At 45.5% G+C, this 13,878-nt stretch overlaps 1 protein-coding gene across 1 annotated transcript in view; it reads left to right on the forward strand.

The window, feature by feature from the left end:
- Nucleotides 1–13,878, forward strand: part of LOC137026493 (periplakin-like) — a 39,492-nt gene that overhangs the window by 7,809 nt on the left and 17,805 nt on the right. Inside the window, exons 15-16 of the mRNA XM_067393846.1 lie at nt 10,121–10,231; nt 12,351–12,399. Of these exons, the coding sequence (XP_067249947.1) occupies nt 10,121–10,231; nt 12,351–12,399 (160 nt within the window). The remainder of the gene's footprint in view (nt 1–10,120; nt 10,232–12,350; nt 12,400–13,878) is intronic.

Genomic DNA, 13,878 nt, shown 5'->3' on the forward strand with positions numbered 1-13,878 from the left:
CATGAAGTGCTGCTCCACTTCACAGACGTTGAATTTCGGAATGACAGAACACTCATTTATGACATTATATAGTGGTGCTGGTATGACATCACTTTGTGACATCCGTGACATCATGGAAACAAGTTAGCATTTTAGCACTTCCGGTTGCATCGTCCCAAAACGTTACATCCCCTGTTGGGATAATGGTATGAGGAAGACGTACATAATAAAATCAAAACACACTCTTATTATTTTGGTCTGTGGGGAGTTCTGTAGGTGAATGAAGCAAGGGCAACCGAGATAACTGCAAACAGGGGGGTATTCCAGAAAGCAGGTTATGTGACATACCTGGGTATGTTTAAGAGTAAGTAAGCGGATAACCTCAACTTTCGGTTTCAAAAACGGAGGTAACTTTCAGGGTATGTGAGTAGCAATAGCAACTCTGAACATAACCTGCAATAAATATGTATATTAGCGATGTGCACTATGTAGGTTATGTAAATCGCCATTTAAACAAAAGAAGAAGGAAGTAGAATGGCACGTTTTTTCTTAGCATCTGTTTCCATGATGAATCATTGATTCATCGCTCTGTTGAGAATAGTCTTGTGTGTTATCCGGGAGCATACTCTGGGTTGGCTGAACTTACTCCTGAATGCGTTTTTGGCGCTGCGTAGTTGCTATGGGAACGATAATCCCAACGTCGCCATATGAGCAAGTGACCGTTCGTGTGAAGCCGAAGCTCACAACTCACAGTAACACCTGTGCCCCTGGAGTGGAGCTGAGGTCAAGTTCATAAAACCTCACAAATGTATGCGGTGAGGACCAGCCTGCCGCATCACAAATGTCACTTAGGGATACCCCTGAAATCAAAGCCTTGGAGGCAGCCATACTCCGGGTCTAATGAGCCCTGACAGTCAATGGTGAAGGCTGTCCAACCGACTCATAAGCAAGTGAGATGGTCTCGACCACCCACTTGCTCATTCTCTGCTTGGATGCCGGGAGACCTTTCCTAGTTGCTCCGAAACATATAAATAGCTGTTCAGCTTTTCTCCACATGGCAGCTCTGTGGACATAAGCATCCAGTGCCCTAACCGGACACAGCAGGTTAAGCTTTTCCTGGTCCAATGACGTAAAAGGAGGAGGACAGAAGGCCTGCAGCACAATAGGTCTCGCAGGATTAGTGAGAACCTTGGGAATATATCCTGGTCTGGGATGAAGGAAAGCCTTAACGTTACCAGGCACAAATTCAATGCATCATGGAGATACCGACAGGGCCTGAATGTCTCCAATTCTCTTGAGAGACAAAATAGTAAGAAGAAACACTGTCTTTAGTGTTAACTTCTCTGACACCTCTTCGATGGGTTCGAAGGGAGCCATAGAAAGGCCTTGTAAGACAACGGCCAAATCCCAAGTCGGAGCTCTTGTGCGTACTTGCAGGTCTAAGCCTCAAAGTGCCACGGAGGAAACGAGTGATAAGCGGGTGTCTCCCCAAAGATACCCCACTGAAAGGAGTGTGGTAAGCAGCTAAGGCCGCCACGTACACCTTTAGCGTGGAGGGGGATAACCCTGAAGAAAATCTGTCCTGCAGGAACTCCAGTACTGCGCTAACCAGGCAGTTGACTGGATCCCACTGGTGATTTCACACCAAGAAGTGAATAATCTCCACTTCAAAGCGCAGAGTTTCCTCATGGAGGGAGCTCTGGACTGGAGTATGGTCTCAACAACCTCGGTTGAGAGACCGGAATCTATGAGCCGTGCCCCCTCAGAGGCCACGCCCACAGCTTCCATAACTCCGGGCGGAGGTGCAATATTAGACCGCCCGCCTAAGAGAGAAGGTCCTTCCTGATCTGAATCTCCATCGGAGACCCGTCGAGGAGACATACCAGGTCCGAGAACCACACTCGGGCCGGCCAAAACGGGGCCACTAACAGTAGACGGGCCCCGTCCCGGCGAACTCTCTCCAGAACTCCCGGGAGCAGAGCAATCGGGGGAAATGCGTACAGCGGTAGTTTCGGCCATGGCTGTACCATAGCATCCAGCCCAAGAGGTGCTGGGTTTGACATTGAGAACCACAGTGGACAGTGAGTCGTCTCTTGAGACGCAAACAGATCCACTTGGGCTACGCCGTAGTTCTCCCATAAGAGCTTCACCACCTCGGGGTGAAGTCTCCATTCCCCTGGCCTCGGCCCCTGCCTCGACAGGATGTCTGCCCCCACATTCAGGTACCCCGGGATGTAAACTCCTCTGAGGGAAAGCAGTTTCCCTTGGGACCACAGGAGGATCTGATTCACCAGTTTGTAGAGCGGGCGTGATCTCAGACCCCCTGATGATTTATATATGAGACCACCGATGTGTTGTCTGAACGGACTAACACATGATGGTCCCTGAGATCTGGAAGGAAATATTTCAGTGCTAGAAATACCGCCATCATCTCCAGGCAATTTATGTGCCACGAAAGATGATGGTCCTGCCACAGACCTCGAGTTGAGCGACCACTCATGATCGCCCCCCAGCCTGTGAGGGATACATCTGTCGTTAGCTTGACGCAACGACTGAGAGACCCCAGCACAGGTCCCTGGGACAGAAACCATGGCTGCTTCCATATGACTAGAGCACGTAAGCAATGCCGCGTGACTCTGATCATACGAAACGGATTCCCCCTCGGTGAGAACCCCTTGGTTTTGAGCCACCACTGAAGTGGTCTCATGTTCAGCAGGCCAAAAGGTATCACGTTGGACGCTGCTGCCATAAGACCTAACAGTCTCTGAAACTGTTTGACAGTGAGTGACTGGCCTAGCTTTATGTTTGAGATGGTAGTGAGGATTGATGATATACGAGCCGGAGATAAACGGGTGCGCATAGTCACCGAATCCCATACCACGCCTAGATAAGTGGTCCTCTGAGCTGGAGAAAGCACACTTTTCTTTGCGTTTAGTCTCAACCCCAACCTTTTCATGTGAGCGAGAACAACATCTCGATGTTGAACCGCCGTCTGTTCTATTTGAGCCAGAATCAACCAATCGTCTATGTAGTTTAGAATGCGGATACCCTGCATATGCAAGGGCGTCAGAGCCGCGTCTACACATTTGGTGAAGGTGCGGGGTGACAATGCTAGGCGGAAGGGAAGAACCCGATATTGGAATGCTTCGCCCCCAAAAGCAAACCTTAGGAACTTCCTGTGATGCGGGAGGATTGATACATGGAAGTATGCGTCTTTCAGATCTATTGTCACAAACCAGTCCTCGGACGCAATCCCCCATCTTTCTTTGGCACAATGAAATTATGTTTTATTAACAAAATTCGGGAGGAGCAACGTTCAAATAATCTGACTAATCATCACGTCATCTCGGCCAGCTGTCAGCAATCAGTAATCAACATATCTACCCAATCAGCACGAGTGAAAGCATATATATAAGACATGGTCGACTCACCTATATTCCTCGACAGTTTGACGGCATTTGGACATTGCAAATCGTTGCAATGTCCGAAATCCAACTTTTCCCCTCCGACGATGAGTCCCTCATCTCCCAGGAATCTCCATCTCATCCATCCCACGTCAGGAGTACCCGCGCTCCACCGGACGTCATCTCCGAATCTCCGGAGCCACTACGTGGACGCCAGTCCATTCGGGACACTTCCCGCTCTCCACGACGCCGAGGATTACCCTCACCTCCGCCTACAAGACAGCAACCAGCATCTCCAGCGTCTTCTTACGCCTCGGCCCATCCAACAATTCCTGCAATCGAAAAATGGACAGTAGTAAGTCTAAGACAAGCACTCATCAGCGCAGACATTCATTTCTCTAGGAGAATGAATAAAGCTCAATTGTATGACCTGTATGTGTCGCTTCAATCCACCTTTCCTTCCAAATCCACTCCTCCCTCCAAAAACGCTAAAACACAAAAGAGTCGCAAAGCTCCGTCTTCACGTCCACAGGAAACACCGTCTCCTTTGCACGCAAGACTGGCGCTTCCTCGCGTGTCAGGCCGTGGCAGCAAGCCTTCAGCAAGTTTGGGCCGCGTCCCAGACTCCGCAGCTGTTAGACCTAACTATCTTCTTCCTCCCGCTCTGCCCGCAGGCAGTTCATTTAACGTGAGTATGACTCCGTTAGAAACACAGGCCCAGCCGCCGCAACCTTTTTCTCACACTGTCTCTAATCCTCCTCCCTGTCCGTGGCCCGCGGCACCATTATCAGACCCTAGCGCGAGGCTGCCTCCGCTAGCAGCGCAGGCCCAGACGCACTATTTTCCTTCTCAGCCTACGTTTTTCTCTAACATCTTCGTTCTCCAACAGGCTCCAGGGGCCGACCCGAGCGTGAGGCTGCCTCCGCTAACGGCGCCGACCCCGATGCCTAATTTTCCTTCCCAGCTTCCTTTATTTCCCAACACTTTTGCTCCTCCCCAAGCCCCAGGGGCCGACCCGAGCGTGTGGCTGCCTCCGCTAACGGCTCCGGTCCCGGGTTCTCTTCTTCCTAATACTATCCCCCAATCAAAAACGCCATTCACCCTGTCTTCAGCAACGCCGATGCCCATCCCACCAAATGCAACAGCTCTGGAACCTACTCCAGTCGCCAACAACATCAGGACACAGATTCTCTCAGGTGCGGATGTCGATTTTTCTTCCCTACTATCTCTACTTCCTCCATCTGTTTCTGACCGCCAAATTGAAGTGGGCGACTTTTCAGTTACCTTAAAGAACTCTGCAGTTAATCCTTCCCGTCTCCTTTCCTTCACCGAATTTTCCATTGCTTTTAATCGCTACAGCGAAATCATCTGCAGCGTATTCCCTCACAGGAGACGAGAGCTGAGCGATTATCTCGCAATAATTGCCGAACTCGCGTTATCTTACGGAGGTTCTCATTTCTATACATACCACAAGCTGTTTTCAGCTAAATGCGCCGTGCGCGTTTCTCAATGGAACCAGTGCCCTTACTGGGGCGCTCTGGACACAGAGCTTCATAACCGAGTTTTCTTAGGCTGCCGTAATATCACTTGTGCAGTCTGCAGATCACTCTCTCACTCAACCATATCATGTCCTCTGGTCAATCCTTCTATTCCCCCTTGCCCAGTTCTATCCCAGGAAAAATCAACAAGCTACGTCCCAAGACCAGCCAATTTTGATGCTTCAACTAAAGAGTTTAAGAAAATAGCCTTCAACTCCCGAGAGCAGGTTTGCATCAATTTCAATTCGGGGGGATGCTCACGACAGCGGTGTCGTTTCCTGCACATCTGCAATTACTGCGGCGGCGCTCATTCTCGCATCATATGCCCTGTAAAAAGATCACAAAATAAAAATTCAAAAAATTACTTGTCGACTCCTGTGAATATTTCTCGTCTGTCTGCCGAATTGTCACATCACCCTGACACTAACTTTACTGAATATTTACTGTCCGGTCTCGAGCACGGTTTCAAACCCGGAGTGGAAAGCCTCCCCACTCAAAATATAATTTGCAATAATCTTCAGTCTGCACTCGCTGAACCTGACACAGTAAGCAACTTGATCAAAAAAGAAGTAGAATCAGGCTTCATGATCGGCCCTTTTTTCCATGCCCCCTTTTGATTTTTTCCGTATCAGCCCTATTGGAGTGGCTACCAGGAAATTTTCAGGCAAAAAACGCTTAATAATCGATCTCTCGGCCCCGCATAATTCGTTTTTTCCAAGCATAAACAGCCTCATCCCTCTCAAAGAATTTTCTCTTCATTACCACAATATCGACCAAGCAATAAAGCAAGCAAACCGGCCGCGGCGCCTGGCTGGCAAAAGTCGACATCACTTCTGCATTTAAAGTGATGCCCATCCACCCGGACTCATGGCACTTATTTGGCATACACTGGCAAGAGAAATTTTATTTCGCCGTGCGCTTAACGTTTGGATGCAAAAGCAGCCCTAAGATTTTCGATATGCTATCAGAAGCTATTTGCTGGATCTTATCCAACAACTATTCAATTCCTTACGTGATTCACCTGCTCGATGATTTCTTTATCTCGCCTCCCGAAGCCATTCCAGCCGCACATCTTCTCACGGTACAAAAGGCTTTCGCTGAGCTCGGGACTCCACTCGCTCAAGATAAAACCTTGGGTCCAGCAACATCCATTGAATTCCTTGGCATTAATTTGGATACAGTTCATTTCCAGGCCTCGCTGCCAAGGGAAAAGATTGACAGAATAATTCTGATTTCATCTGCCCTCCTAGACAGTCCAATCTGTTCTAAACGCGAACTGTTGTCTTTGCTTGGACATTTGAATTTCGCGATGCGCATAATCCCGCAGGGCCGCCCTTTCATATCTCATCTCCTTTCCCTCGCATCGTCAATCCACGCACTAGAAGACCAAATCCCATTAAATAGTTTGTGTTGCAACGAACTTAGTTTATGGATAACTTTCCTTAAACAATGGAATGGTCTCTCTTTTTTCTACAATAACCTGCTCTCTCTTCCCATTGATATTCAACTATATACCGACGCAGCTCCCTCCATTGGCTTCGGGGGATATTACCAAGGCCGCTGGTTCGCGTCTACATGGCCATCTCAGCTTTTAGATGTACAGCCGTCCGCAAATTCCTCAGCGCTGTTCGAACTTTACCCTCTTGTCGTAGCAGCCTTCCTGTGGGGGAAAGAATGGTCTACCAACAGCATCGTAGTTCACTGTGACAATGAACCAACAGTACATTGCATTAATAAAGGCCGTTCGCACTCCCCCGCGCTGATGCCTCTCCTAAGGCGCCTTATTTGGATCTCAGCATGTGATCAGTTTATTATAACTGCCAAACACGTCCCTGGATCCAAAAATCAAATCGCTGATTCTCTCTCTCGCTTTGCTTTTCAGAAATTCAAGCTGTTGGCACCAGAGGCGGACCCTTTCCCAACACCAGTACCTCTTTATTCAGAGCTGATATTCCCATAAACCATCCACTGAAAACACTCCTTAACACCTCTCTCAACTACATTTTTCAAGCCGTTTCCCCTAGAACCCTACAATCTTATCTGACTGCTTGGAGATGCTTCAAGTCATTTCACATCACCTACAGCCTAAATTTTCCTGATTTTTCTCTTCTCACAATTACTTCATTCATATCTTATTTAGACAGCATCAAGAATCTCCAAGCAGGCTCCATTAAGGGTTATCTAAGCGGAATCCAGTTTTTTCATAAACTTATATTTGGCTCACCATCTTCTGAAATAACCAATTCACAAACATCCCTTCTCATCAAAGGCATCCAAAGAACCCAACCCACACGCCAAGACACCAGGAAACCCATCACCCTAGACATCCTCACCAAATCCATCTCCACTCTCCGCCGAGGCTACTACTCCATCAATACAGCCCGTACTCTCGACGCAATGTTCATACTGGCCTTTTTCGATTTCCTCAGATGTTCAGAACTCACCATCACATCCAGCTTCAACCCAAAAATCCATCCCACAATTTCGGACTTATCAGTGTTAGATGACGACACCATATCTTACTTTATCAAACAAAGTAAAACAGACAAAACGAAGAAAGGCCATTTTATCTACATCTTTAATCTCCCTGCACCAATTCAGCCATACCAAACCCTTTCAGCATATTTACACTTCAGAAATACTCCAGCTAAACTCCCATCCAATCCACTTTTTGTTGACGACTCCAACCGCCCTGTCACACGTTTTTGGTTTCAAAAACACCTTAAATCCATTCTGATTCAATCGGGCATCCAAGCAGACCACTTCTCCAGTCATTCGTTCTGCATAGGAGCAGCAACTACAGCTGCCCAAAAAGGCCTTTCCCAGCATCAAATCCAAACATTGGGTCGCTGGTCATCAGAAGCCTTTAAGAGCTACATCCGATCAAATCGCATCCATATTAAAGAAGCTCAACGAACACTCATCAGCTAGATTCGGCTCCAGCCTCGTCCTCATCTGCAACCCCACCACAGCCAACTAAACTAATGCCTTCATTCCATTATGGGAATTTCTTTCCACTGCCGCAGAAGTGATGTCGCCTCGGCTCCCGCAGGAGCTCAGTTCCTCCAGCTATTCTCTCCACTGCCGCAGCAGTGATGTCGCCTCGGCTCCCGCAGGAGCTCAGTTATTCTGGCTAATATCTCCACTGCCGCAGCAGTGATGTCGCCTCGGCTCCCGCAGGAGCTCAGTTAGTCTGGCTAATTCCTCCACTGCCGCAGCAGTGATGTCGCCTCGGCTCCCGCAGGAGCTCAGTTAGTCTGGCTAATATTTCCACTGCCGCAGCAGTGATGTCGCCTCGGCTCCCGCAGGAGCTCAGTTAGTCTGGCTAATTCCTCCACTGCCGCAGCAGTGATGTCGCCTCGGCTCCCGCAGGAGCTCAGTTAGTCTGGCTAATTCCTCCACTGCCACAGCAGTGATGTCGCCTCGGCTACCGCAGGAGCTCAGTTATTCTAGGCTAATATCTCCACTGCTGCAGCAGTGATGTCACCTCGGCTCCCGCAGGAGCTAAGTTAGTCTGGCTAATTCCTCCACTGCCACAGCAGTGATGCCGCCTCGGCTCCCGCAGGAGCTCAGTTCCTCCAGCTATTCTCTCCACTTCCGCAGCAGTGATGTCGCCTCGGCTCCCGCAGGAGCTCAGTTCTGGCTAAATTCTCCACTGCCGCAGCAATGATGTCGCCCATGCTCCCACAGGAGCTCAGCGCTGTCTAATGTCTTCATCCATATGACGAGAAATCTACCGGTCCTTTACTAACCCTCCCAGCAGCGCATCCAGCCTAAGCAAGGCAATTTTGGGGGTCATCAATGATGTTCCGGCTGCTGTCCTGCATTGGTTTGCAATTTTTGGGGGGAGTACATGGGTTCGGGCCAAAATACCGAGCTCGGAGCCCTCCCCTCGGACAGCACGCCAAATACGCATACTACGCATACTATTTACTATCTGATTAATTGTAAGTGTGAACTCGTGAAATTATGTTTTATTAACAAAATTCGGGAGGAGCAACGTTCAAATAATCTGACTAATCATCACGTCATCTCGGCCAGCTGTCAGCAATCAGCAATCAACATATCTACCCAATCAGCACGAGTGAAAGCATATATATAAGACATGGTCGACTCACCTATATTCCTCGACAGTTTGACGGCATCCCTCCACCACCCCGTCTCCTCACCCTTGCACTGGTTACTTTCCAGAATACTAACCAGAAGGGGGGGAGTACATGGGTTCGGGCCAAAATACCGAGCTCGGAGCCCTCCCCTCGGACAGCACACCAAATATGCTTACTACGCATACTATTTACTATCTGATTAAGTGTGAACTTGTGAAATAACGGCTATAAAACCCGGACTCCCTGATGGGAGGTGGAACCCTCTCTATAGCCTCCTTTCGCAAGAGTGTCTCTACTTCTTGTGCCAACACCAGAGCCTGCTCGGGGTCTAACACAGTGGTCAAGACCCCATTGAATCGGGGTGGGCGTGATCTGAACTAAATCACATACCCCTTTTCTACTGTGTGCAGGACCCATTGAGATACTTTAGACAGATTTTTCCACTCTGACAAAAAATCTACTAAGGGAACCAGCCTCTCGAGGCTGGCCTCTGGTGGAATATGGGCAGCCAGCACAGTGCCCTGAAGCGGAGCCCCGGCAGGGAACGACTGGCATGGCTGCAGAGAGAGCGTGCCACCCTCGGGTGACGCGGGGAACTACTGCGCCCGGCATTGCGGTGGGGTTGGCAGAGCGCCCTCCTGAGGGCACCGAAGACAAACGGGCACCATAGATAGAGGTGAACCCCATTTGCCTCTGGAGGGGACCACCCTCAGGATCCTGACTATTCTGGCGTCAGGATTTCTTAGACAACAGTACTTGGACCTGGACAGTGACTGATGACGTTTCACAAGTCCACAAGAACACAAGTACAGACAAGTACACATATTGAGAAACGGCTAAGGTCTATATTTAACAGGAAGAACAGCTCATTCCGTGCGTCATACATCACATGCGCAGTACTTTCCAGTTTTTGGTTTTCAGTCCGATCAAGTGTTTACATGTCCTCTCTCGGATTACAAAAGGAATAAACCACCACCTACAATCCAATCTAAATTTTAATCTTATTTAATTTAATTCATTCAGATTGATGTGGTTACATGTGACTTCTTTATTCTGATTATTCTTCTGTTCCAATTATGATCGGATTATTAAGGTCCATGTAAAGGTAGCTAATGATCTGGATAAGCAGGAGAAGGCAGTTTACCCCCCATTGGAGCAGACGCCTTCTGTTCAAGACCGCGCTGACAGGATACAGGACATAAAGGTACAAAGTTTTTCTTTTTTCTCTTTTCTTTTTTTTTTTAAGTATTTATTCCAAAGTGGAGTGGATATCACAGAGAGATATTTCAGTAGGGTGACCACCTGTCCTGCATTTGTAGGACAGTCCCAAAATTGGCAGCTTTGCCCCACGTCCCGCTAGACGTAAGCAGTGTCCTGCATTTCAATTATGTCTGTATTTTCTTTTCTTCACTGAAATTACAATACCACAGTGTGAAAAAAAAATAAATAAATAAATAAATTATATTGGCATTTACAAATCCATTTGCGCAGCTGCCATGTTCTAGCTAGAGTGGGGAAACTTTTTGCTGATCACGACTGGGCAGCACAAAGGAATCACTGAAGACCTCATCAAAATTCATTAAATATAGCTACACCAGCTAGGACGTCATCTAGACACGTACTGGATAAGAATATCCTGAACAGACATGCCAGATCCAACAAAATAAGTTCAAGATGCACTGAATCCGGTAAAATGCATTTAATGTTTGCATATAGTCAAACAAAAAAATAGTCGCTACTCAAGAATTTATTTTAGCATAAAATGTGTTTTACTCAGTTCATTATATTGAATAGGTCCTGTAGGCTACATCACATTGTATCACTTGAACCTGGGCAAATTGAGTGCAGGCTGGTTAAAATAGCGTATTGGCTATTTAAAACACATTAGCCTATCATCCAACATAATGGCAAACAGGCTTTCCAACTAATGTAAATCAATATTTACATATTATAATAGTTAGTAAATATATCTCTCTCACATGTGTCCTGCATTGTCCTGCAAACTCACATCTATGTCCTGCAACAGAGTAATAAACAGGTGGTCACCCTATATTTCAGTGACATTAGTACAGTGGTTTTCAATTGTTTTTTTTTGTTTTTTGTTTGTTTGCTTGTTTTGTGACACCCTTTTTTAAAAAAAAAGCCACATGTTATTGATAGATTGAAGTGTCCTCAATGCAAGGTCATTTACATTTAAAATGGGAGGTAAATCTCATTATGAAATAAATGTTTTTCTCTAATATACGTTGGCCACAATTATTGGCACCCTTTTATTCAATACTTTTTGCAACCTCCTTTTCCCAAGATAACAGCTCTAAGTCTTCTTCTAAAATGCCTGATGAGTTTGGAGAACACGTGAGGAGAGATCAGAGGCCATTCCTTCATACAGAATCTCTCCAGAACCTTCAGATTCCCAGCTTCATGTTGGTGGTGCTTATTCTCTTCAGTTCACCCCACTCATTTTCTATAGGGTTTAAGTCAGAGGACTGGCCATGGCAGAAGCTTCATTTTGTGCTCAGTGACACATTTTTGTGTTCATTTTGATGTTTGTTTTGGATCATTGTCCTGATGGAAGATCCAATCACGGCCCATTATTGGATTTCTAACAGAAGCGGTCATGTTTTGATTTTTTTTATCTGTTAGTATTTGATAGAATCCATGATGCCATGTATCTGAACAAGATGTCCAGGACCTCCAGCAGAAAAATAGGCCCACAACATTAAAGATCCAGCAGTATATTTAACTGTGGGCATGGGGTACTTTTTATCCATGTGTGCACCACACCCATCTGGTGGGTTTGCTGCCAATAGGCTCTTTTTTTAGTTTCATCTGACCATAGAAGCTCGTCCCGTTTGAAGTTCCAGTCGTGTCTGACAACTGAATATGCTGGAGATTGTTTCTGGATGAGAGCAGAGGATTTGTCTTGAAACCCTCCTGAACAACTTGTGGGGATGTAGGTGCTGTTTGATCATTTTGATCAAGCTTTCTGACCCAAGACTCAACTAATCTCTGCGATTCTCTAGCTGTGATCCTTGGAGAGTCTTTGTCCATTCAAACTTTCCTCCTCACAGCGCATTAGGATGATTTAGACACACGTCCTCTTCCAGGCAGATTTGTAACATCTTTAGTTGATTGGAACTTCTCAATTATTGCCCTGATAGTATAAATGGAGATTTTCAATGCTTTAGCTATTTTCTTACAGCCACTTTCTATTTTGTGAAGCTCAACAATCTTTTGCTGTACATCAGAGCTATATTCTTCAGTTTTACTCATTGTGATGAATGATTAAGGTAATTTGGCCTTTGTGTTTCCTCACCCTGCAGCATAATACTGAAGCTGGAACATCACAGAAACAAGAGAGATGCAAATCAGGTAAAAATAAATAAATACTATCAAAGAAAGAAAGAAAGAAAGAAACAAGTAAAGAAAGAAAGAAAGAAAGAAAGAAAGAAAGAAAAAGTATGTGTGTGTGTGTGTGATCTGTGATTGTGCTTGGTAGTAGGAGTTGAACGGCTTCAGATTTTTTTTAAAGTCGACATTTATGTGATTAAAGTCGAGTCGATGTCGACTAGTTGTTGACGTCATTAATGAACAAATAAGGGGCCGTTTTCCATTCCAATGTGCTCCTTTTCCATTGTTCTTTTTATGTAAATATGCACTAGATATGACCGTTTCGCCCACATCTTGCTCATGACACAGCGTTCTAAAAATGCGGCGGTTGAGTTTAAATCAGTTCAACTTTTAAAAAACGCGTCTTGAGACCATGTGTTTTTTTTCCCTATTCCACTGCCTGCGAGCTGAGAAGACCCTGAGCTGAGACTGGAACGCAGGACGCCTTGTGCACAGCTATGGCATATGACACAGCGCTGCCCATACATAAGTTTATATTTCTCACAGGTCTCTACTTGTTCTAAATCAGATACAGATAAATTAAAACAGAAAGGATTAATGAATGCATTAGTGAGAGAGCGATTGTGTGTGAATTAATTCTACCTGGCAGCATCTATCTACTAATAGTGAAGCTGTGGGTTTTAGGTTTTGATGCAAAAACATGAGATCCAGGCAGTCCAGCAATGATTGTCAGAGATCAAATTTGTATAAGGAATAACAAATTTATTAATTAAAAATTATAGAGACAAATTAAGTAATTAATAGTTGATAATAAAATACAGAGTATTGTATCTAATAGATGAAGATGAAGATCAGAATATACAGAAAGAAGAAACAACATTAAGACATTTGCAGAATGAAATGAGAGATAGAAGAGAAGAAGCAGAAGAGATGCAAGAAGCAAAAAGTGCAAAGAAGAAGTAAAGCAAAGCAAAGAAAAACAATCAAAGACCCAGTCCATTTTATACCATAAGCATAGGAAAACTTACATGCCACTCAAACTTATGTTTTGGTCTAATAAGAAAAGGTCAAACAGACTTATCCATTATGTCATAGTTGGTGTAACCACTAGGTCAGATTGACTGGTCAAATGTCAAAGATGGATGAAAATGCAGTACTTGGCAGGCGTCCAATATCTAACCACAAATGTGTCAACATGACCTGTCACACCGGAACACTTTGAAGAACAATTGAATATAATAAGCATACATACTCGTAAAGACACAAGACGAATAACCATAAAGGAGTACAGTAATATTGATAAATCATAAGCCATAAATGATTAACATGAAATATGAATAAAATGCATGAATATGAATATTGTCCATTTTGATTCCACCAGTTATTTAGAAATATATGCTAGAACTTTTCAGTTTCTAAGCTGTTATATTGATAAATCACAGAACAGTGTTGACAATAGTGATTCTTTATCCGTGCAATCTATCTGCACCTGATCTGCGT

Source organism: Chanodichthys erythropterus, chromosome 9 (genome assembly GCF_024489055.1).
Source record: "Chanodichthys erythropterus isolate Z2021 chromosome 9, ASM2448905v1, whole genome shotgun sequence".
In the NCBI taxonomy this organism is placed as follows: domain Eukaryota; kingdom Metazoa; phylum Chordata; class Actinopteri; order Cypriniformes; family Xenocyprididae; genus Chanodichthys; species Chanodichthys erythropterus.